The sequence below is a fragment of the Capra hircus genome, chromosome 11, assembly GCF_001704415.2.
Source record: "Capra hircus breed San Clemente chromosome 11, ASM170441v1, whole genome shotgun sequence".
Classification (NCBI taxonomy): domain Eukaryota; kingdom Metazoa; phylum Chordata; class Mammalia; order Artiodactyla; family Bovidae; genus Capra; species Capra hircus.
The window spans coordinates 97,939,951-97,962,045 of NC_030818.1; the positions used below are offsets into that span (position 1 = coordinate 97,939,951).

General features: G+C 56.2%; 3 protein-coding genes across 5 annotated transcripts; 1 reads left to right on the forward strand and 2 right to left on the reverse strand.

The window, feature by feature from the left end:
• PTRH1 (peptidyl-tRNA hydrolase 1 homolog) lies at window positions 7-2,673 on the reverse strand. Its single transcript, XM_013967923.2, has 5 exons — window positions 2,550-2,673; window positions 1,958-2,177; window positions 1,386-1,485; window positions 1,198-1,243; window positions 7-1,094 (listed from the first exon to the last, which is right to left on the reverse strand). The coding sequence occupies exons 1-5, from the start codon at window positions 2,643-2,645 to the stop codon at window positions 912-914; spliced, it is 645 nt and encodes a 214-aa protein (XP_013823377.2). The 5' UTR covers window positions 2,646-2,673; the 3' UTR covers window positions 7-911.
• On the forward strand, window positions 3,466-17,532 carry TTC16 (tetratricopeptide repeat domain 16). The gene is made up of 14 exons (XM_018055816.1): window positions 3,466-3,483; window positions 4,121-4,293; window positions 4,626-4,716; window positions 4,870-5,013; window positions 6,546-6,646; window positions 6,749-6,878; window positions 8,668-8,882; window positions 9,551-9,795; window positions 10,168-10,309; window positions 11,665-11,830; window positions 12,959-13,101; window positions 13,253-13,412; window positions 15,245-15,329; window positions 16,396-17,532. Exons 1-14 carry the CDS (start codon window positions 3,466-3,468, stop codon window positions 17,502-17,504), a joined length of 2,922 nt encoding a protein of 973 aa, XP_017911305.1. The 3' UTR covers window positions 17,505-17,532.
• Window positions 17,611-21,826, reverse strand: TOR2A (torsin family 2 member A). 3 transcript variants are annotated; one of them, XM_005687160.3, is made up of 5 exons: window positions 21,533-21,826; window positions 20,674-20,939; window positions 19,525-19,700; window positions 18,710-18,837; window positions 17,611-18,392 (listed from the first exon to the last, which is right to left on the reverse strand). In XM_005687160.3, the coding sequence occupies exons 1-5, from the start codon at window positions 21,681-21,683 to the stop codon at window positions 18,148-18,150; spliced, it is 966 nt and encodes a 321-aa protein (XP_005687217.2). In that variant the 5' UTR covers window positions 21,684-21,826; the 3' UTR covers window positions 17,611-18,147. The 3 variants fall into 3 exon arrangements, with proteins under 3 accessions (XP_005687217.2, XP_017911306.1, XP_017911307.1); XM_018055817.1 differs by lacking the exon at window positions 20,674-20,939 and having other exon boundaries at window positions 21,533-21,762; XM_018055818.1 differs by lacking the exon at window positions 18,710-18,837 and having other exon boundaries at window positions 18,257-18,392.

Below are 22,095 nucleotides of genomic sequence, written 5' to 3' on the forward strand. Positions count from 1 at the left end.
AAGCAGCTATGGGACTCGTCCAAGGGCTGTTCTCGGCTGAGCCGGGGCCAGAAGCCTGGCTCCCCGGAGCTGCTCTGAATCTCAGCTTCCTCGTCTAAGACTTGGAGGGGGTGACACCAGTCCCCTCCCCACAGCCAGGGCAGCAGCACCCAGCTACTCAGGACAGGGTCTCTGCTGCAGCAGCTGTCCGGCATCGTACCCTACCGGCCTGGGGACCTGGGTCTGGTACCTCGACGGATCCACATCCCACCCAACCCTGAGGACCTCAGGCTGCTCTCACATACCACCCGTATGGGCAACTTACAGGTGTACAGCAGCCCTGAGGTGAGGGTGCCAGGGCCCCCCAGGGACAGCCGAATGAGGGCCACCCTTGGGTGCATATCACAGCTCTTCCACACCGCAGCTGTGTGGCTCTGTGGATGTGGCTGGACCTCTCTTAAGCCTCCACTTCCCCATCTGTAAAATGGGCTGAAGAAAGGTGTGTCAAGGCCTCAGTGGACCCAGACGCACCCACACATCCCCTGGGAGGGGAGCCTGCTGGACCCTGTGGGCCCCTCCTCCACAGGCAGGGGAGGGGTGGGAACCCCCCCACGGAGGCTTCAGCTTCTAAGCTGGCACCTTTATTCTTACAGATCCACACCTCTGCTCCTCAGAAAAGGTTCAAAAAGCTTAGTCTTCCTGAAGTTTCCCTACTTTCGAAGTAGGACACGGAAAAAAGATCAACCTCCTATCCTAGCGAAGGACTGTTCTGGTCACCGTCCCCGCGTTAGTACACAGGCAGCCTGGGGCAGCCCAGAGAAGAGTGATATTAAAAAAAATAATAAAAGACTCCACAGGCCGGCGTGGCACGTCTGTGGATGGGTGGATGGGTGCAGGCATGACAGTTGAGCAAACAGCCAAGTCCATTGGCCTCAGGGGCCCGACGAAGACCCCTGGCTCCGCTGGCGGATGTGGTCCAGGAGCAGGTCCACAGCACGCTCCAGCACTGGAGGCAGCAGCTCCTGCTCAGCCGGGGAGAAGCGGCCCAGCACGTAGGCCTGCACTGCGTCCCGATGGGTCGGCCTCCCGATGCCCACCCGCAGTCTTGGCATTGCCTGTGGGGGAGCCAGAGGGGCCCAGGGAGCTCTGGTAAGAAGGAGTGGGGGGAGCCCTGTGCCAGCCCACCCAACTCAGTGCAGGATGGAGGGGCAGACTCACACTGGAGTTGAGGCAGCTCATACAGGAACGGACTCCATTGTGGCCCCTTCAAGGGATAGGAGGGGGCAGTTAGTGCTTCCTTGGGTCAGCACCCTTCACCCCATCCACCGCGGAGCCTGGGGTGGGCACCTCTACCCCCACTTGGAGGTCAGCTTCTGTATCCCACCCTGACCAGCTCAGGGCCTCACCTGGCGCTTCCTCCCAACTTCAGAGCCACTTTCCCCAGCGGCTTGTCCAGCTCATCGTGTACCAGGTAAACTTCCTCAGCAGTCAGTCCAAACAGCTCCGCTTGGCCCAGGGAAACAGTGGCCCCGGTTACTACTGATCCGCCCAGGAAGGCTGTCCTGACTCTGGGCTCCCATGAGGAGGGGCCACAATTAACCCCACTTGGTGGTAAAGAACCCGCCTGCCAATGCAGGAGACATGAGACGCGGGTTCAGTCCCTGGGTTGGGAAAAATGCCCTGGAGAAGGGCATAGCAACCCACTCCGTATTCCTGCCTGGAGAATCCCATGGACAGAGGAGCCTGGGGGGCTACAGTCCATAGGGTGGCAAAGAGATGGATATGACCGAGCGACTAAACCACCACTACATATAAAGAAATTGAGGTTCTCAACTTCTCAGTCACCCAAGGTCAGGCAGCAATTGGAGCTCAACAGGTACCTGGAGCTCTAGGTGAACCGATTTGCTGCCGTCCAGAAATGCCCCCTCCGGGCCCCTCCGCCCTCCTGGGCGGCACACACTTGGGGCCCTCAACTTACCCGCCCGGGCCACACTGTGCCCGTTGAGGTTCATGAGCCTCCGTGGCTGGAGCAAGACCAGCTGGGCATCTCCGAGTGAGGCCAGGGCGAGGTCCGCGGCACAGCGCCGGTCGCGTGCCCAGCTCTCCGCCACCCCCAGCCGCCGCGCCAGATGCCCCAGCACTGCCATGCCCACGCTGTGCCGCGTGCCAGGCAGTCCAGGGTTTCCCAGGCCTGCCACCTGCGGGGGACATCAGGGAAACTGAGGCCCGACAACTCTTCCCATAATCTATCTCACAGCGCGCCCCCGCCAGGGGCCCCAAAGCAGAGGAAGGTAAATGGAAAACGGCCGGAGTGGGTTAGGGCCACGAGGAGGAGTCCAAGAAACTCCAAGACTCCAGAAATCCAAGTGGAAGAGCCCCCCGGTATGGGTGGGCAGGGCCCCCCAGTGCAGGAGCAGAGTTCCTGGAAGTCTGGAGCCCATCGGAGCATCTGACCCATTTTTAGATAAGAAAACTCAAGACAAGGAAGGGGGAGAACTTGGCCCAGGAGACTGGCAGAACTGGAGCTAAGGCCCGGGAGTCCCTATGGGGCTTTCCCCCACTCCACTCACCAGCCACCGCTTCCCCGCCGGCCGGGGTTCCAAAACGCAGCGGCTCATGGCTCGACTCAGCCACAACCCTGCGTGCGAGAGGCCAGGCAGCCCCATGCTGCCGCCTTTCAGGACGCGGACCCCGCCCCCTGACGTCAGCCAGCCCCTAGCCGCTAACGCCCAATCCGGGGCGGGCCACGTGGCCGCCACCCTTCTGAGGGGCGGAAGTGGCGGGGCGGTGGCCTAGTCCGGGCATCCCCGCGCATTCCGCTGTGCCGCGTCACCACCTCCTGCGGGGTTTGTCGTGGGGCTCGCGGAGCCCTTGTTTGACCACTGGATTGGGAAGCAATGTGCCTTGTTTTGACCCACCCCTGGGACCCTGCCTCGCTGCGGAAAGCCGGCAAGCCTTTTCCTTGCCTTCCCCAGCTAATAAAAACTTGCTAAAGCCATTGCAAGGTGTCAACTCTTAGAGCGTTGTGTGGGTCGGGAAGATCCGCTGGAGAAGAGATAGGCTATTCACTCCAGTATTCTTGGGCTTCTCTGGTGGCTCAGACGGTAAGGAATTCGCCTGCAGTGTGGGAGACCTGGATTCCATCCCTGGGTCGGGAAGATCTCCGCGAGGAGGACATGGCAACCCACTCCAGTATTCTTGCCTGGAGAATCCCATGGACAGAAGAGCCTGACGGGCTACAGTCCATGGGGTCGCAAAGAGTCGGACACGACTGAGCAACTAAGCGCTCAGCCTCTTTCCGTCTCGGTTTGAAACTGGATTTCAGGGATTGGACTCCTCGGGATTCTGGGGGCGTGGCTAAGAGGGGCGGAGCCTGTGGGCGTCCTGGAGATGCTGCCTAGCAACGTCGGGAGGAGGGGGCCAAGAGGAAAGTGAAGATCGCCAGTAAGCTGGTCCAGGCCCAGGGGTCCTCCCCGAAGGGGCCTCATGACAGACTCCGGAGAGGTGCGGGAGAAGACTAAGGCAAAGGCAAAGGGTGCGGGAGAAGTGACCACGTATGCGTTCGCAGGGAAGGTTTTCGTTCTGGAGAGGCCAGATCAGTTGTGCGATTCTGTAAAGTCCCTAGCTGCTGTGCAGAGAACAGAGGTCTTAGGACCTGCGGCTGGAGGGGAGGTCGGAGGGGTGGCCGGAGCTGGCATAGACACAGAGATGGCAGTGACTCAGAAGAGAGAAGAGGAGGTGTCTGAGAGATCAGTAGGAAGTGGGATAGACAGGACTTACGGACTAATGGAACACAGATCTTCTCATAAGAGGTTGCTGGACCCCCAGGGCCTTTGGCTTGGGGCAGGCCCTGAGCTGCAGACAAGAGTTTTGGGTGTCGGTAGCTGGTAGAAGCTGAGGGGAACCAGGAGGAGAGCAGAGAGCAGTGTGAGCATGAGATCTTGACCACAGGAGAGAGAGGCAGGACCGGAGAGAGGTTAAGGGGAATGGGGCTGGGAGGGCCACCAGACCCCAGACTGTGTCTCCTCCTGGGCCGCCTTTCCACCCCCTCCCCCATCCTGTAAAACACCCGAGGAGAGTGTGTCAGTGGAGTGGGGATTGTCTTTGAGGCTTGCTCCAGCTTGCTGTTCCTTGGTTCCAGGATGGTCTGGAGCATGACAAAACTCCCTCACAACACATCCCAAAGCCATGGGTGATTCCTGTGCCAAAGGGAACCCTCCAGCGCATCTTTGGGACCAGCCAAATCTTCCAGAACTTTGATGATGTAAAACCAAAGGCTACAGGGTTAACTGTGCCCCTCAAAGTCAGGGAATAGTGAGTGACTCCCTTGCCCAGGGGCCCCAGGTTCCTTCCCTGCAGAGCCACTGACATGCTGTCCAGCCTTGGGCCAGTTACTCTCCCTCTCTGAGCTTCAGCGAGCTCAACTGTATAATAGGGCTCTTCCATCTCAGCAGCAAAAAAAAAAAGGCTGGATGAGCTCCAAGAATGGCCATCCTCCTCTCCCTGGGTCTCTGTCTACCCCTATTGTCTTCCTACCCAAGTCCCCCATCCTTGCAACCCATTTGCAAAGCTCCAGCTCTTTGTCTTGGGCTGGTCCCAAGTCAGGGCCAGCCACCCCTCTGCCTGTGGCCCCCTGCCCCCCACAGCTACCATCGAGCTCATCAGTGCTTGGAGCAAGAGGACTGGGAGATGGCCGTGCTCTTCTTCTCCCGCGCCCTCCACCTGGACCCCCAGCTGGTGAGAGGGAGGGTTTGGGTGGGCACGGGCAGTTGCTGTCCCACGCTTACACTCTCACCTCTCAGGGCCACAGAGTCCCTGTGGTAGCCGAGTGGCAAACCTCAGGGCGGATCGTGGGGAGGGGAACAGCAGTCTGGGTCCCCTCTCCCTCAGGTAGAATTCTATGCCTTAAGAGCCGAGGCTTATATCCAGCTCTGCGACTTCTCCTCGGCCGCCCAGAACCTTCGAAAGGCCTACCACTCCCAGCCAGAGAACAACAACTACCTGGAGCGGCTCGCCCTGGTGCTTTACCTGAAGGTGCCCGGCGCTGCCCTAGGCCCATACAAGGCACCCACCTCCCACCCCGGCTTGCTGGTTCTCCCTCCAACTCTGGGGGTTTTCCTTGCTCCCAGAGCCAACCCTGACTTCCTGGTGACCTTCTTGTCCCTGCGTCTGTGTCCCCTTCTGCCACTCCTTCTCATGACCTCTCCTACCTTCCAGGTTCATCCACCACCAGGGCTGGGTACATCCAATAGAACTCTCTGCAGTAGTGACAATGATCACTTAGCACGATGATTACTGTCCATTCCGATGGCCACCAGCCATGTGGAACTGTTGAGCCCTTGAAATGTGGCGAGTGTGACTGAGGAACTCATTTTTTAATTGTACTGATATTTAATTAGAATCTATTTGAATTTGTATGGCCGTGGGCAGCAGGTGGCTATTGTACCTGACAGCACAGGCCTGGAGCCCACAGGCTCCCAGCACTAAAAAGACAAGAGTGTGACTGAGGAACTAATTTTTGAATTGTACTGATATTTAGTTTGAATCAATTTGAATTTGTATGGCTATGGCTATTGTACTGGACAGCACAGACCTAGAGTCCACGGGCTCCCAGCACTAAAAAGACAAGAGTATCCCCATTTATAATGCATAATAAAGATGATATTAAGCCATAAAATCCCAAAAAAGTCCTGATTTTTCCCCCATGTTCACAACTTTGATGTCTTGGTTTTTAATGTCAATAATTCAATTCTGGAAATTCCCTGGTAGTCCAGTGGTTAGGATACTGCATTTCCACTGCAGGGCGGGGTGGGGCCTGGATAAGATCCCTAGTCAGGAACTAAGATCCCACTGCCATGCTGTGCAGCCAAAATAATAGGAATAATTATTATTATTATTCAACTCTGAAAAAAGAAACATTCTTAAAACCAGACCACATGCTTAAACTGTCTATGGGGGTCCTGAGGCCGATCTTGTTCTTTCTGTGTGCCCTTGGAAAAGTCACTCCGCTTCTCTGAGCCTCAGTTCCTTCATCTAAAAGAGGCATGTTACCTAGTCCCAATGAGATAAATTTAGGGTCTTTTGTTTTTTTGCTGCACCTGGGCAGCTTGCAGGATCTTAGTTCCCCAACACACATCCTTGCAGTCAAAGCACTGAGTCCTACCTACTGGACAGCCAGGGAACTCCCTAAGTTATATGTACCCCTAAGAATACAGAAATTCCCTGTATTCTTAATACAGGGCTTGGCACCTGGAGCCCTGGTCCAGGAAGGAGCCTGTTACCGTTAGACCTGCTGTTCTGATCCACCTCTCGGGTTTTCTCTTTTCTCCCTGTTCCTACGTCTGTATTGCTATCTCTCTGTCACTAACTGTATATTTCTGTGTCTTGCTGTCTACCCAGCTCTGTATCTCTCTGTGTCTGTATATCTCTCTCTTAAAATCTCTCTCTGATCTGAAGGACTCTGTCCCCATCCCTTGTCATTCCACCCCAGTGATGGCCATCCCTCAATTCATGGAGGCTGCTGGGCTGGGGTCACAAGCAGGATTGACAGTCCCCTGTGTCACCAGGGCCAGTGCCTTTTTGAGCAATGTGCCTTTCTGGATGCCTTGACCGTCTTCTCCCAAGCCTCTGAGCTCCAGCCTGAGAAATTCTGCTTCCGGTATCGATGGTGAGCACCCTGATCAAGAGCTTGCTAGCCTTTGTTCCCCTCAGCATCCCCTTCCTGCTCCTCTCACTGGGCAGACCAAGCACCTTTGTCCTCCACCCACAGCATGGCCTGTCTCCTGGCCCTCAAAAAGCATCGTGAATGCCTCTCATTCGTCACAAAGGAGGTGAAGCAAGGCACCACCAATGCGGATGTCTACATCCTCCGGGCCAGGCTCTACAACTTCTTCCAGAAGGTAGAGCAGGGCGGGCAGGGCCTATGGGTGGACTTCCTCCCTGTTTGGGTGCTGAGATTACAGGAGGAGGCTAGGCTATCCACCAGCCCTGAGGCCACAGCCCCCAGTGTGGTGGGAGCCCTGTCCTTCCTGAACCCTGACCAGCGCTGACCACTCCTGCCCAGTCAGGTAGTTGTTCCAGCATCATTCAGCCCTGGCTCTCTGCCAGGCCTGCACCAATCCCTGAAGACCACAAGGTGAGAAGCCTCAGCCTGCTCTGCCCTCACGGAACTCACAGGTCAGGGGAAATGGCCCCCAGCAAATAATTACACAAGGACTGACTTCCTAATTATGTGAAGCACCATCAGAGGCCACCAGGCATCCCTTAGATGTGAGACTTGGGGTCACAAGGAAGGAGGGGCTTCAGGGATGAGTGAGTGATGGGCAGGATCTCGTGAACCCCAGGGCACCCTGACTTCTTCCTGGAGAGCAGCAGGAACCTCAGAAGGGTGCTCCCTGGGGCAGTAGGCCTTAGAAAAGTCCTTTTGGCTGCCAGGGGGCATATAGGCTGGGGGGGGGTGGTGGTCGCAGAGGGGCAAATCCGGAGACTGGAAGCCTGGGTACCATCCATCTGGATAGGAGTGGGGCTTAGGGAGGATGGGCAGGATGGTGGCAAGGAGGGGGGCAAGTTCTTCAGACCTTTGGAAGCAGGACTGGAGACTGACTAGGGGGCTGGAGAGGTGAGAGTGTGGAAAACAGAGGCATCCAGAACAAGGCCTGTTGTTCCAGTTTGGCCAGGGTGCTTGGGGGGCGGGGGAGGGAGACTCGGGAAGGGGAGGAACGTGATGGGCTAAAGTGAGCAGGGCGTCCTCAGGGTGCTGGAACCAAGAGCCTCCCTCTGCTGAGGGCTGGGCTCTTGTGTCCCACAGGTGACTCAATGGGAGAGTCTCCTTCAAAGGTAGTAGACTAGTAATTATTGACAATTATTGTTGAGTGTTGGGATTGCAGCTGCTCCCTACAATGCATAGACACATTCTAAGCACTTTACTCACATTTGTCTCTAAGGCTGACAGTAACCCTCTGAGGTTAGATACAACCCACTGTCCTCTTCTCACAGATGAGGAAGCAGGTTCAGAAGGTCTGGCTAACTTGCTCCCCTTGAGCCCAAGTCCACCTATTCCAAAGCCCTGTCTCAACTTCTGCCATCTTTCACCTCCCACCCAGTGTCTACACTGCCTCTCTTGCCCTCAACCAATTACCCCACAGGACATGGGGTGCTTGCTAAAACTGTTGACTGACTAACTGACCTGCTCACCCAGTGGAAGGTGTTGGCCTAGGGATGTTTTCTGCTCATGCCCAGGCCTGAATCTGTTCTTGGTTAGAGTTGTCTTGGGCTTAAAGATCAGAGGTGTCGGGGAGGGTGTACCGGGGAGGACAGGGAGGACATGACAGTCATGGTCTGGAGACCATGGCCTCCCCATACCTCAAGTGAGCCTCGCAGAAGTCCTGCAAGGAGGAGGTATCTGTAGCCCCATTTTACAGCAAAAACCACTGAGGCAGACCTGGCTCACCTGAGGTCACATCTGGAAAGGGGCCAGTAGGGATGGGCCCTTGGATAGGATTTTCCCAAAATGCTCCCTTCCTCCTTCAAGAGACAGAAAAGGCAAAACAGCAACGGAGGGGTGGGGCGGGGCACTGAAGATGGGTGGCATGATGCTGGCCTGCCCAGAGGTCTGCCTCCCCACAGTGAACAGGGGAGAGTTCAGCTTGGGTGCAGCCCTGACGCCATCCCTGCCTTGCACCCCCACAGCCCAACCTCTGCTATCGAGACCTACACAGTGCCTTGCTATTGGATCCCAAGCACCCACAGGCCAAGGTGCTGCTCCAGGTGATGGTGGGCCAGGCCGAGCAGGCACGCCAAGATGCCGGGGTCCTGGCAGTGCAGGGCAAGTTGCAACATGCGCTGCAGTGCATCAACTGTGCCATTGAGAACAACCCTCTGGACCCCAGCTTCTTCCTCTTCCGGTATTGGGTGGGGAAATGCTGTCTTGGGTCCCAGGCCCTGCCTTGCCTCAGATGTGCTGTGTGATCTCAGGAGAGCCCATGACACTCCCCAGGTCTCAGTCTCCCCTTCTAGTCTCTAAGGGTCTTTCCCTGCTCGCCATCAGAACTGAGGGATCATGGGAGGTGGTTTCTGCTACTGCTTTTGGAGAAGGGGCAGGCAGCAGCCTGTTAACCTGGGAATCCTGGACCCCCAAGCCTGCTGAGCAGTTTATACTGGGAGGCTCAGCCCAACTCAGCCCAGGAGAGGAGGCTTAGGTTTGAATTTTCACCCCCTACCTCCCCAGCAAGGGCTCAACACCTCATTCTGGGCCATTTAACTTCCCTGACCCTGGATTTTCTCAATAAACAAACAGTGGAGGTAAAACATTCATCCTGTGTACAAAAAGCCTTAGCAGAGAGGCTGGCAGGCACGTTGATCCCAAAAAGAAAGAGAGAAGTTATTTGTAAAGGAAAGTAGAATCACCAAGCTAGCTCAGTAGCAATCGGGGAGCCGCACAGGCCAAATCTAATGCATGAGCAGGGAGGCCGCCCTGCCACCTCCAGAGGTCAGAGGACCCAGAGCTGCATCCACTCTCTGGGACACCCCAAGCCGGTGGGGGTGCTCTCGCTCTCATATGGCTCTCCCGCAGGGGCACCATGTACCGACGGCTCCAGGATTTTGACTTGGCAGTGGAGGACTTCCTGAAGGCGCTGGACATGATGAGCGAGCACCAAGAGGAGCTGGTTCAGCAGGCCCAGCGCCAACTGCTGCTGGCCTACAACGACTTCGCGGTGCACTGCTACATGCAGGGCGCCTACCAGGAGAGCGTGCTGCTGCTCAACAAGGCGCTCAGGGACGAGCAGCAGGAGAAAGGACTCTACATCAACCGCGGCGGTGAGTGGGGTCCCGGGGAGCCCTGCGTGAGCCCCTTGCCTCTCTAAGGCCTGGACTGGGCGCTCGAGGGCCCCGAGGGAGAGAGGGAGGGAGAAGGGACCGAAGAGGAGTCTCAGTGTCCCACGGACACACTACGGGGTTGGGGGGGGCGGGGAACGTCTGAGAGACCATCTCGCTACATAGTCCTTCAAAATGCTCAGATCAGGTATCTAGAAAGAGGTGCCCAGCTGCGCCGAAAAGCCGCTGCAGGTGCTGGCGACCGCCCACGGGTATTATCAGTTGCAGGCCCCGCCTCCTAGGGGGTGGAGCCAACTGGGCCGCTGCTCCTGCGCCCTGGGTTTTTGCGATCCCCATTCAGTCCCCGCGCTCCAGATTGCTTCTTCCAGCTGGGCAACCTGACCTTTGCTGAGGCGGATTACCAGCAGGCGCTGGCACTGAGTCCGAGGGACGAGGGCGCCCACCTGCGCATGGGCCTGTTGCAGGAGAAGTTGGGCTTCTGCGAGCACCAGAGCAGGTGTGAGCCAATGGTGGGTGGGGCGGCCCCGTGGGCGGGGCATACTGGGCTATGGGCGGGGCCGGGGAAGTCTGGGATGAAGCCACCTGCTTGGGCTCCCTGGGTCAAAACGTCTCTGCTCTCCCAGTTAAGTCTCCTAAATATCAATTTTATTTTCCAAGTTTTCGCTAAAAATCCTTCACTTTTCTCTGAATATTGTTATGGTAATTGGGCTTTTATTATTATTATTTTTTAAAGTAAGTATTCAGTAGCATAACTCAGAAAATGGAAGTTCCTTCTAATACCTGTCTCCCAACGCCTCCCCTATCTGGGTGAGTTTGGTAAAGAGTCCTCAAGATTGATTTCTACGCATATATTAACAATTGCTATCATTTTACAAAAGTGAGATCGTGCTAAGCTAATATTTGATAGGCTTTTTTACTTCCCATGGCTGTTACATATAGGATGACTTCGTTCTCTTTTATTGTTTGCAAAGTATTCCATTCAGCGGAAGTACCACAATTAACTTCTCTAGACAATAGTCTGCTGATGAATGTGAGCTGTTTTCCTTTTCTTTTAATTATAAATAATGCAGTAATGAGACCAAAGACATATGTTTCCATCCGTTCATACTAGTAATTCTGTAGTTAGATTGCTGGAAGTTAAATTGTTGAGTGTGAAATTTTAACATTTTAAAGATGATACCCAATTGTTCTCAAAAAAAACAACGAACCAATATAAACTTCCCCCAGTAAAAGAAAGTCTTCATTTCCCCAAACCTCCCTAGCACAGAGTATTAACACTATTTTTTAACTTTGCTAATCTGTAGGCCAAAAAAAAAAAAAAAAATGGTTCTCTTGCATTGGATTGACTTTGCATATTTAAATTGTGGGTACAGGACAGCATTTTTTCATGTGTTTATTGGCCATTATGGTCTGCCTAAATTGTTCTCCCATTTGGTTTTCAATTGCCCAATAAAAACTTTTTTGGTTATAAGAGTTCTTTGTAGGCTAGAAAGTTTGCTTATTATCTGCCTTATGTGGCAAAATATTCTTCCCTATTTGCTGCTTTCTTTGTGGTGCTTTTGCTACTAAATAATGGGATTTAATTGTGGTCAAATTAGTTTTTTTTTTTTCATATTTAGCTGCTGGGTTTATGACATTCAGAAAGTCCTTCCTATTCCAAGATCATAAAAATGTTCACTTATTTTGGGACTTTACACTAGCGTTTAAGTGTTGGGTCTATCAAGAGGGGTGTTGGTGGCAGGGAGCAGAAACTAGCCTGGTTTTCCCCAGACTCCCCAGGGAGGTCCAGCAGCCCCTATTCCTCCCAGGTGGCCCAGCTCAGAGCACCCTGTGGCCCACTGTGTCCTGCAGGCAGTTCCAGAAGGCAGAGAACCACTTCTCAATGGCCATCCAGCACAATCCCCAGAAGCCCCAGTACTACCTGTACCGCGCCAGGAGCCGGCAGCTCCTGCAGAACATTTTTGGAGCCCGCCAGGATGTTGCCACTGTTCTGCTCCTTGACCCCAAGCAACCCAAGGTGTGTTCTTGCTGGGCCAGGAGGGTAGGCTCCAGAGTCAATACCTCTGACCACCTAAAGATACACCCTGTCCCTAAAAGAAACCTGGATTCTTAGCAGTGATAAGCACTGCTAATGCCAGAGCATACATAGTATATGTACCTTCTCTGGTGGTTCAGTGGTAAAGAATCTGCCTGCCACTGCAGGAGACACAAGTTCAGTTGCTGTGTTCAGAAGATCCCCTAGAGAAGGCAATGGCAACCCGTTCCAGTATTCCTGCCTGGGAAATCCCATGGACAGAGGAGCCTGGAGGGCTACAGTACATGGGGTCACAAGAGTCAGGCACGACTGAGTGGCTAAGACAATAATGATGCCAGAGCATTTACTACGTGCCAGGCACTGTTCTTGGAGAAGGAAATGGCAACCCACGCCAGTATTCTTGCCTGGAGAGTTCCATGGATAGAGGAGCCTGGAAGGCTACAGTCCATGGGGTCACAAAGAGTTGGACACGACTGAGCAGGTAACCCAGAGCCAGGCACTGTTCTAACCACTTCAGCTTATATCCCTCCGTTTAACCCTCTTTAACACCTACGAGATAGGTAACATTATCGTCACCCCATAATCTACAGAGGGAAGAGGGTAGGGCTCAGAGAAGTCAGTTCCCTTGCCCCAGGTCATAGAGCTTGGAGGTCACACCCTCCTCTGGCTGACTCTAGAACCCATGATCAGACTCAGAACTCCCTCACGTAGTTCCTTTCTCAAGATCTCCCGATAGTTCGGGCCCAAAGGGTCTGGCCCTTTAGAAACAACAGTTTATAAAAGGGCTTCCCCGATGGCTCAGATGGTAGAGTCTGCCTGCAATGCAGGAGACCCAGGTTCGATCCCTGGGTTGGGAAGATCCCGTGGAGAAGGAAATGACAGCCCACTCCTGTATTCTTGCCTGGAAAAATCCCATGGACGGAAGAGCCTGACGGGTTGCTGCAGTTCATGGGGTCACAAAGAGTCGGACACGACTGAGCGACTGATGCTGAATTTGTAAACTCTTCTCTTCCTCGGCCCTGAGAAGGGACTCTGCCAGTCAGGGCAGTGCCACACCATCTCCCCCTGTCCTGGCCCACACCTGACTCTGGTCACCTTCCTTCCTGGCAGCTACTTCCGCTGATGACCAACCTTTTCCCCGGCATGTCAGTGGAAGAGGTGCTAAGCAGCCAGGTGGCGAACCTGGCTAGGTTGCAGCTGGAGCGAATGGTGGAGCACAGGGTGTACACCAGCACCCCCCAGGACATCCTGGGGTAAGTTTCCACAGGCGGGCCCACCGGCCCAGAGTTGGGGGACAGCTGGGGCTCAAGGCACCCACTTGCCTTTTCAGGCCACCATCCAGTCCTAGAATGGTGGGGTGAGTCAGAGAGGCTTACCCAGCGCTCTGACAACTCGCTTTGGCAGGCGGCTCAAGGATCGGGAACAGAGGGCCCGGGCCCTGATCCTCTCTTGGAAGCAGGAGCCACCTTTACTGGAGACCCCCAAGGAGATGGAGGCCCCTCTCCAGTTCCCGCAGGCAAAGCCAGAAGGCCCAGAGGAAGAGGTGCAGGTTCCTGGGAAGAAGGTACGTGCACCCCACGCCAGGGCCGGGTTTCCTGGAGGTGCAGGGAGGACTGTACCCCAAGCCAGGGCTGAGGGCTGCAGGCTGGCTAGAGGCTGGCTCTGCCACCACTCAGGTGTGTGACTTGGGCTGGGGACATGTTGCTGTGAGGTGGAGAATGTACCAGTAAAGGGGTACACCTGAAGGAGTGCAGGTGAGAATGGGGGCCCCTCATAGAGGGAGGCTTCCTACACTTTGTCCACACTCACCTTCCCTGGTGGCTCAGACTGTAAAGATCTGCCCGCAATGCGGGAGATCTGGGTTTGATCTTTGGGTCAGGAAGCTCCCCTGGAGAAGGGAATGGCAACCCACTCCAGTACTCTTGCCTAGAAAATTCCATGGATGGAGGAGCCTACAGTCCGTGGGGTCGCAAAGAGTCGGACACAACTGAGCAACTTCCCTTTCTTTCACCTCTAGTTGCAGTGAGGGGGGCTCCTCTTTGCTGCGGTATGCAGGCTTCTCATCACAGGGGCTTTCCTTGTCCCGGGGCATGGGCTCGAGGCCCACGGGCTCAGTAGTTGCAGGTCATGGCTCTAGAGCTCAGGCTCAGGGGTTGTGGTGCACCGGCTTAGTTGCCCTGTGGCATGTGGGCTCTCCCCAGGCCGGGGATTGAACCTGTGTCCCCTGCATGAGCAGGCAGATTCCTAACCACTGGACTACCAGGGAAGCCCCCAGAATTTTAACACTTGGATTCATTTCTAAAAACTTTTCACTGAGTGGAACGTAAAGTACATGAATCCTCAGCTAACTGTTTGATGAATTTTCGCAAACTGAATACCCACCATGACTCCATTCTCCAGCTCAAGAAAGAACACATTCCCAGTTTTCCAGAAGCCCCTCTCACCTGGCTCTGGGCCCCTCCTCCGTCAGGGCTGTTCTGATTCCTAAACTGCCGACAAGTGCACTGGTCCTTCTCGACGGAGGATGGTACCTGCCTGTTGGCCTCTGGCTCTGTTCAGTAAGCTTCCAAGTTGGTAAGAGGCATCCAAGTTGATTGGTCCTTCTCATTCCTGTGGACAGTTCCATCCTGTGGCTGTCCTACCATTTGACTGATCCACTGCTGATGGACAGCAAGTAAATTATGTCCAAGGGAGACTTTAACCATTGAAGTCCTTGGAGTGCCAGCATCCCTTGTCAGACATGGAAAAGGCGAGCTCTACATTTTTCCAGCTCATGTTAGGAGACAGAGCTGCAGACCTTGGGTCTGTGTATGCCCTGAAGTTATCGTGGGCTCCCTGCTTAGTGCTCCAGAGCCCTGCCCGTTCCATCTCACTACCACATGTTCCCCGCCGTAGCCTGCAGCTGTGACCAGCTGCCAAGGGCCTGGCCATGGACTCTCCTCCTGCCCTCCCCAACCTGGATTCCAGCTCTGCTTGTGTGCCTCTTAGCCGAGTGCCAGGCTGCTTAGGCGTTTCCTGGTCCAGGCAATTATAACAATGGGCATTCCCTCCCAGACGTGCCGGGAGATGAAGTGGGATGAGGCAGGGAAGGTGTGGAGAAGCTCCTCGGGCCCTCCCTAGCCATTTGGCAGGGCACAGCACGTCACAGCGTGCAGAAGCCTTTCCCACACTGGAATTTGCATTTTGCAGATAGATGAGGACCAAGCAGCCTCTTGACACTGCTTTCCTCACGTCGCCACACCTGTCTAACCTGCCCACCCCCACTCCCGTCCAGTCGACTGCTCCATGTCCCCATCCAGCCCTAAACTGCAGCCCCCGAGGAGCTCTAAGTGGCTGGCCTTCTAGAGCTGTGGCCTCCCACAGCCTGCCAACTGCCCAGCCTGTCTCTGACCCTAGGAGAAGCTGAAGCCAGCCCCCAGCAAGGAGTCATCCTTGACCGACAGCTACATCAGCCAGACCTCTTTAGGCTCCACCTTGGGCTGTAAGTCCCCCTGTGTGGCCCAATGCAGCAGGGAGGGCAAAGGTCAGGGGTCAGAGGCTCCCAGGCCTGGGTGTGAATCTGGCCTCTGCTGCTTACTGCTGTATATATATGGAGCGGGAGGGCTCATCCCAGCTTTGCTGGGGGTGCAGGTCGGGGGTGGTGGGTGTAGGGAGGGGGAGCGAGGGAACCCTTGGGGATGCCCAGCACACAGCCTGGGCAGCCAGCTCTCACTCGAGGCACTTCATCGTTGCTGCCTGCTCCACCTTCATTCCCCGCTCAATCAACCCTGTCCCTCTCCTCTCTGCCCCCTTGGCCTCTCCCTGAAACTACCCCACAGAGCCTATGCATGTCTAGGGGGCTTCTATCCTCAGTTTCGCCAGGTGCCAGCACGGAAGGGACAAAATGAAAAACCCGGGAATGCGGCTCTGAGTCCCGGGAGCAGCTGTGGGCGGTCTGGGATGGATGGACGTAGGGGCGTCTAGTCCCCTTCCTGCCATTCAGCAAATGTGTTGAGCGCCCAGGGCTGAGCCTGTGCAGGGCACCGGTGCAGGCATGAATGGCACAGTCCTTGCCCCAGGGAGCGCTTGGTCCTGAAGGGAAGAAGGGGCACAGGGACACAGAGAGCTAGGACAGTGGAGCCATACCGTGGAGGGGAGTCCTGAGAACTGGGGGTGCATTTAGCCCCCCTTGGAGTGGGGTCAGGAAGGGTTTTTAGGACCCAGGGGAAGTGTGGGCGGAGCAGAGCACAGAGAATTGCTGCAGGCAGAGGGCCAGGCCCCTGCAGGTGCTGGTGGTGGCTGGACACAGAGGGCGAGAGGCGGCCGGCAGAGTGGAGGCCAGCGCTGGACAGTGGGGACCTCCATCTCTGCCCTTTATCTTCTGGCCATGACTCCCCTGTAGGCCTCAGGTTGCCAGGAGGGCTGGGCTTGGAGAGATCTGGGAGGCCTTCCCTCTTGGCCATACGAGGCCTTTGGGTCATAGGCAAAGGTGAGGCCTAGAAGCCTCCCTTTCCTGGGACTGTCTGGGGAAGGCGGCCTGACAGCTTCTCTGGACACATCCTTCCCAGTCAGAACCAGGTCCACCTCGGAGACGGAGACGTCCAGTATGGGTCAGGAGTACAGGAGCACTTCCACCACTGTTGTGACAGTCTCTGACTCCTCACTGCTAAGGACACAGTCCTCAGACTCGGGGGACAGCAGGAAAGACCTAAGCCTGAACCACAGCCCCAGAGAAACCAAGTCCACCCCAGGCCACCACCAGAGGCCCAGCAAGACGGAGGTCGCCCTTATCCAAAGCCAGAGGCCCAGCAAGACGGACGCCACTGAGATTCAAAGCTGGAGGTCCAGCAAGATGGAGGCCATCCACATCCAAAGCCAGAGGTCCAGCACGACGGACGCCACCCAGATTCAAAGCCAGAGGCCCAGCAAGACAGACGCCGCCCAGATTCAAAGCCAGAGGCCCAGCAAGACGGACGCCACCCAGATTCAAAGCCAGAGACCCAGCAAGACGGATGCCACCCAGATTCAAAGCCAGAGGCCCAGCAAGATGGAGGCTGCCCTCATCCACAGCCAGAGGCCCAGCAAGGCGGATGCCACCCAGATTCAAAGCCAGAGGCCCAGCAAGACAGATGCCACCCAGATTCAAAGCCAGAAGCCCAGGAAGATGGAGGCTGCCCTCATCCACAGCCAGAGGCCCAGCAGGACAGAGGCTACCCTCATCCACAGCCAGAGGCCTAGCAAGACGGACACCACCCAGATTCAAAACCAGAGGCCCAGCAGGACAGAGGCTGCCTGGAGCCCAAGGCAAAAGCTCAACAAGACCCAGGCCACCCAGGGCTCAAGGCGGAGGCTCAGAAAGTCCAAGGGTGCCGATGGTCAGAGCTGGAGACTCAGAAAGGCAGCTGCCACCCAGGACCAAAGCTGGAGAATGATCCAAAGTCCCAGCAAGATCAACACTTCCTATGACTCAAGTTGGAGCCCCTCCAACACTGAGGCCACCAAGGGCCAGGCTCAGAGTCAGAGGCCCAGCCAGTCCAAGGCAGCCCAGAGCCAGAGCACAAGCCCAGGTTCCAGCAAGACCGAGGTCCCCTGGAGACTGAACCCGAGTCTCAGCAACATGCAGACCGCCCAGGGCCCAAGACGGAAGCCCAGCCCCGGCAGTGAGGCTGCTCTCTGAAAGGGATGCTCAGCCCTTCACTTCTTGCTGCAGTGCAGGGCAATTCTCCCCACTCTGCTCCGCGCTGCAGCCTCCCTCAGAAGCAATCAAACCTGGGCCAGCATCCTCTGGTCCCGTGACCAAATTTATTGTATTTGTTCTCTTCATGTACAAAATTAAAAACTTGAAAAGCTCAGCTCCAGTGTGAACTTGAGTCCCTCTGTTCACGGAGACAGAAGTCTCAGCCTGGTTTTACCATATGGGGACACGGAGGGGTTGGGGGGCGGTGTGGGGCATGGGGTTATGGTACTGGGGCAAGGGCCAGAGGAACAGAGCGAGAAAGGAGGGAGCAGCCACGAGCCACTGTCCCTGAGTTACAATTCACACTTTAAGAAGGCTCAGGCTGCAGTCAAGTCTCCTTAAAATTCTGGGGTGACCGGTGATTTCCCTGAGGAAGGAGGCAAAGGCCAAGTTGCCCTCAGACCAGTGAAGAGCCAGGGCCTGCCCCGGCCTTCTGTCTCATGGCCCAGCCAACGGCCCTCCTCATCTTCACAGTATGCTCTGGGTCCCACTCTGCAGGACCAGAGACCCTCCAGCAGAGGGTCCAGGGCTTTCCTTCACGGCCTGGCCAGGTAGAGGAGGACAGGGATGCCCCCTGGGAGAGTCAGAGGAAGAAGGCAATTCGGGAAGCCACCGTCTTGCAGCCATTGGAGGAAAAGAGCTGCTCGTCCTCGGGGAAGAAGGTGGTGCTGTCCAGCACAGCCTGGACCACCTCATCCCTGGGCTCCAGGCCCAGCTGGGCCAGCTCGTTGAGCACACAGTGCCGCACATGGTGCCGCTGGAGTGGCAGGAAGGGCACCAGGACGTCCAGGAGATGCTCTTCCATGATGCCCGAGCGCCAGAAGCCATCTGCAGGGCGGAGCCATGGGAAGAGGCTGTGCTTCACAGGGGTCAGCCAGGCCCCCACCCACCCCTCAAGGGAAGGAAATGCAGGAAGGCTGCTGACCTGAATCCTCCCAGCCCTGCTTGGGTGCTGGGCTCGGGGGAGGCTGTCCCTCATCCCCAAGCGCCAAATCCTGGGCTGGAAAATACTGGGTCGGGGGGTTGAGCATCTGACCTGGGAGAGCCTCCCACCCCCAGGGAGTCCAGCCCAGCCCTGGGTGTGATCTGGGAGTGAGACCCCAGTCTGGAAGCCCCTCTGGCATGGGGTCCTCAGCTGAACTCACGGTGCGGGTTGTCCAGCACAGCCTGGGAGATGACCGGCCCCAGCTCCTGCAGGCCGATCTCTTCACGTTCCCGGCGGCTGCGCCACGCCTCCAGCACCACCTGGTTGATCTGCTCGCCACCGGTGTTACTAAAACCATGGGGGACGCAGACAGTGAGGGCAGGATGTAGCTCTGGCTTCCCACATGCCTCCTAAGGGGACCTGAACCAGGGGCCCAGCTCAGTGCCAGCAGGAGCCAAACTCATTCAAAACGCCCCAGGAACCGCTTTCCCTCTCCTGAGCTCATCCATAACCACGACCCCGGAATTTTGCCTATCTGTGCCATGCACTTTACAGTTTCTATTAATAGGACACTTTTAAGTCCCTTACCTACTTTCCCTCACTCAGCCTCGAGGAGGACAGTAGGGCATTAAGACTGGCCCTGCTGTTCAGAAAAGGAGATGGGAGCTCAGAGAAGTGAAGTGATTTGCCTGAAGAAACACAGCTAGGACTCTCAGAGGTGGGACTGGTTCCTAGTCCTGTTTTTCCCAGGCCTGTGTCCTCTTGGCCACAAAAGAGGGAAAACTCTTAACCCAGCAGGAGTGCCACAAAAAAAATGGGATTAAGAGACTGAACCCAGGCTTTGAGAATGTCAAAGGGGAGTTAAACACCTTGAATGACGGTGTCACCAGAGAGGGTACGGGGGACTTTGGGGGGGAACCCAAATGGGCCCTGGGGGGGAACAGTATTCTGCTATGGGACCATGGGATCAGACTGGATAGCTGAGACCTCTGACAAGTGTTCCTGCACCAATGCCCACTGCAAAGTTGGCCCCACCTGATGAAGATGAAGATGGCTTTGCGATAGTTGGTCCCATAGACAACCCAGGAGGAGCCCAGGAAAGGTCGCAGGACTTCTATCAGGCCTGGGGCCAGCTTGTCCATCTCATCGAAGAGAAAGAGGGAGCGGCTGCAGACAGTGAGGTTCCCCTGCACCCAGCTCTTAAGATCCTTCTGTGGGAGAGAGGCGAGAGTATGAGGGGGCCTGGAGCTGCTTCCCCAACCCCAGATTCCTTCCCAAAACAAGAATTAACGGGGCTTCCCTGGTGGTCCAGTGGCTTAAGACTCAGTGTTCCCAATGCAGGGGGCCAGGTTCGATCCCTGGTCAGGGAACTAGATCCTACATGCCACAACTAAAGATCTCATGTGCTGCAACAAAGATCAAAGCTCATGCATGCTGCAGCTAAGACAGACGCAGCCAAATAACTAAAAATAAATATTAAAAAGCATTCATCTTTTCGGGAAGATATCGTCTCCCAAAGAGCACCGATCCCTTAATGAGGCTGATGGTGAAACTGTGACCCAGAGAGGGGCAGAGAGTAAATCCAAGCTCACACAGCAAGTCAACAAGAGAACAGGGACACAGACCCAGGCCTCACACCTGCCTTGTCAGGGCGGGGGGGTGGGGGGGGCTCCTTCCCTGACACCTCTTGCTTTCTAGAAAAGGGGAAGGCACCTTCCTGCTCCCTGACCTTCAAAACAGAGTGTGACAGCTGAGACAGACCATCCTGGAATGTGCCTTGCAATCAACAACAATAGTCGAAAGAGCTAATATTTCCTGAGTGCTTACTCTGAGCCTCAAAAGCCCCTACTCTAAGAGCTTTACAGAGAGAAGACAATGCAGGTTGTCTGGCAAAGGTAAGTGCTTGATAAATAACACCTGCGATTCTATAATCCCACGTCCCTCACAACAACCCTGGCACGAAGGTACTTTACTGGCCCCCGGGTATTAAATCAAGAACTCCCTGCCAGGTGATAGCACCCTCAGCTTTGTTTAGGATGGGTCCTGAAGGCTGAGGCTGTTAACTGGCTGTGTTGCCTGGAGCCAAGGGATTCATTCCCCTCTCTGGGCTCAGGACTCACTCCCACCCTAGCGGAGTCACCCTACAGTGCCGGCAGAGGGTGGGCCAGGACCCCACCCGCCTACCTTGTAGCGCTCCATGTGGCTGGGGTGGGGGAAGTGGATGACTGGGGAAAAGTGGTGCACGTGGGGGCTACGGAGGCCATCCCGGAAGAGGTAGTGCGCCAGCAGGGAGCTGACATAGGACTTGCCAGTGCCCGTCCAGCCATGCAGAGAGAGGACCAGCGGCTTGGTGGGGGCTGGGTCCCGCAGGAAAGCCTTCAGCGCCTTCACCACCAGCGCCCTGGCCAAGTGCTGGCCCGCCAGGTGCTGGGCCAGGTCACACTCCAGACCTAGGGCCACAAGAATAGCAGTGTCGGAGACGAGGACACACGTCCGCAGCGGAACAATTTCAGGCCGAAAGTCATGTCTGGGAATCTGGGTTCTGGGACCAAGGGAGTGAGGCCCTTGGCGGGGCAGGGGTGGCGGTGGGGAGGGGGTGTGGCGGGGGTCCTCTGCCTCAGGCTGACTCAGCTCTGCAGCCCCCCCATCAGGTGGCCCTCTGGATCGCAGCTCAGCCCTAAATGGTTGCCAGCTGTCAAGAGGGTCGGCCCCAGACTCCTGCCCACCTTCAAGGTAGGCTTCTCCCCTGATGGGCCAGTCCAGTGCGGAGGTCTAAACTACCCACCCTCGACCACCACCCAGGGTTCTGCTGTCAAAGGCATCTCTCCATCCTGACTTCCAAACAGGCATCCCTAAACCCTCGCCCCAAGTCCTGTGCCCCAGGCTCTCAGGGTCCCTCAACGCCGGGCCCACTTCCAGCCCGGGCCGTCTGGAAGTCTCGTGAGGTCTGCCCTTGGGTCTACTCTCCACGTCTGGCCCCGGCACAACCCCGGGATCTAAGGTCTCCCCTAGTCCGCCCGGCTCTCCGGTCTAGGCTCCTTACCCTGCAAGTCGGGCCGGAAGTCACATTCGCAGAATGAGCCGAAGTTGCAGCGCAGCGAAGTCAGATCCCAGGAGGCGGCCGCGGCCGAGACTAGCCAGATCAGCCCGAGGAGCGAGCCCCAGGGCCGGCAGCTGCGCGTCGCAGCCGCCATCCGGGTGAGGCCGAAGCTGGTTCTGGAGCCGCCAACCGCTTCTGCTGAGAACTACGACTCCCGACGTGCATCGTTCCGCGGCGGCCACCTCCTTCGGCCTACAACTCCCAGCTCCCCTCGCTCCCGTCTCCAAAGCCCTCCCCGTGGTCCCCCCGTAGGCTTTGCAAGGCGGCCTCCAGGGGGAGCCCGCGAACCGTCCAATCCGGGACTGCGCACTGCGTTTCCATGGCCACGGTTACTGAGGGACCATCACAGCCCCGAAAGAATAATAAATGACGGATTACGACCACCAAGGGTGACGTAACAACTGTAGCAAAAACTTGTGCGGTACCTTGTAAAGCGCCTTTTCTGTGCTCTCCCCACCCCCGCCTTTTTATATGAGAAAAGAGCGCTAATAGCTTTTGGTGAGTAC

Excerpts from the sequence above, each read along its gene's own strand:
- TTC16 (XM_018055816.1), top strand. Across the intron at positions 10,310-11,664 it reads TTCTGCGAGCACCAGAGCAG|GCAGTTCCAGAAGGCAGAGA; the intron begins GTGTGAGCCAAT and ends TGTGTCCTGCAG. Across the intron at positions 11,831-12,958 it reads TTGACCCCAAGCAACCCAAG|CTACTTCCGCTGATGACCAA; the intron begins GTGTGTTCTTGC and ends CCTTCCTGGCAG.
- PTRH1 (XM_013967923.2), bottom strand. The coding sequence starts at position 2,645 with ATGGGGCTGCCTGGCCTCTCGCACGCAGGGTTGTGGCTGAGTCGAGCC. Across the intron at positions 1,486-1,957 it reads GCACAGTGTGGCCCGGGCGG|CGGAGCTGTTTGGACTGACT; the intron begins GTAAGTTGAGGG and ends CCCTGGGCCAAG. Across the intron at positions 1,244-1,385 it reads AAGTTGGGAGGAAGCGCCAG|GGGCCACAATGGAGTCCGTT; the intron begins GTGAGGCCCTGA and ends TATCCCTTGAAG.
- TOR2A (XM_005687160.3), bottom strand. The coding sequence starts at position 21,683 with ATGGCGGCTGCGACGCGCAGCTGCCGGCCCTGGGGCTCGCTCCTCGGG. Across the intron at positions 20,940-21,532 it reads CTTCCGGCCCGACTTGCAGG|GTCTGGAGTGTGACCTGGCC; the intron begins GTAAGGAGCCTA and ends TTGTGGCCCTAG. Across the intron at positions 18,393-18,709 it reads TGTGCTGGACAACCCGCACC|ATGGCTTCTGGCGCTCGGGC; the intron begins GTGAGTTCAGCT and ends TCCGCCCTGCAG.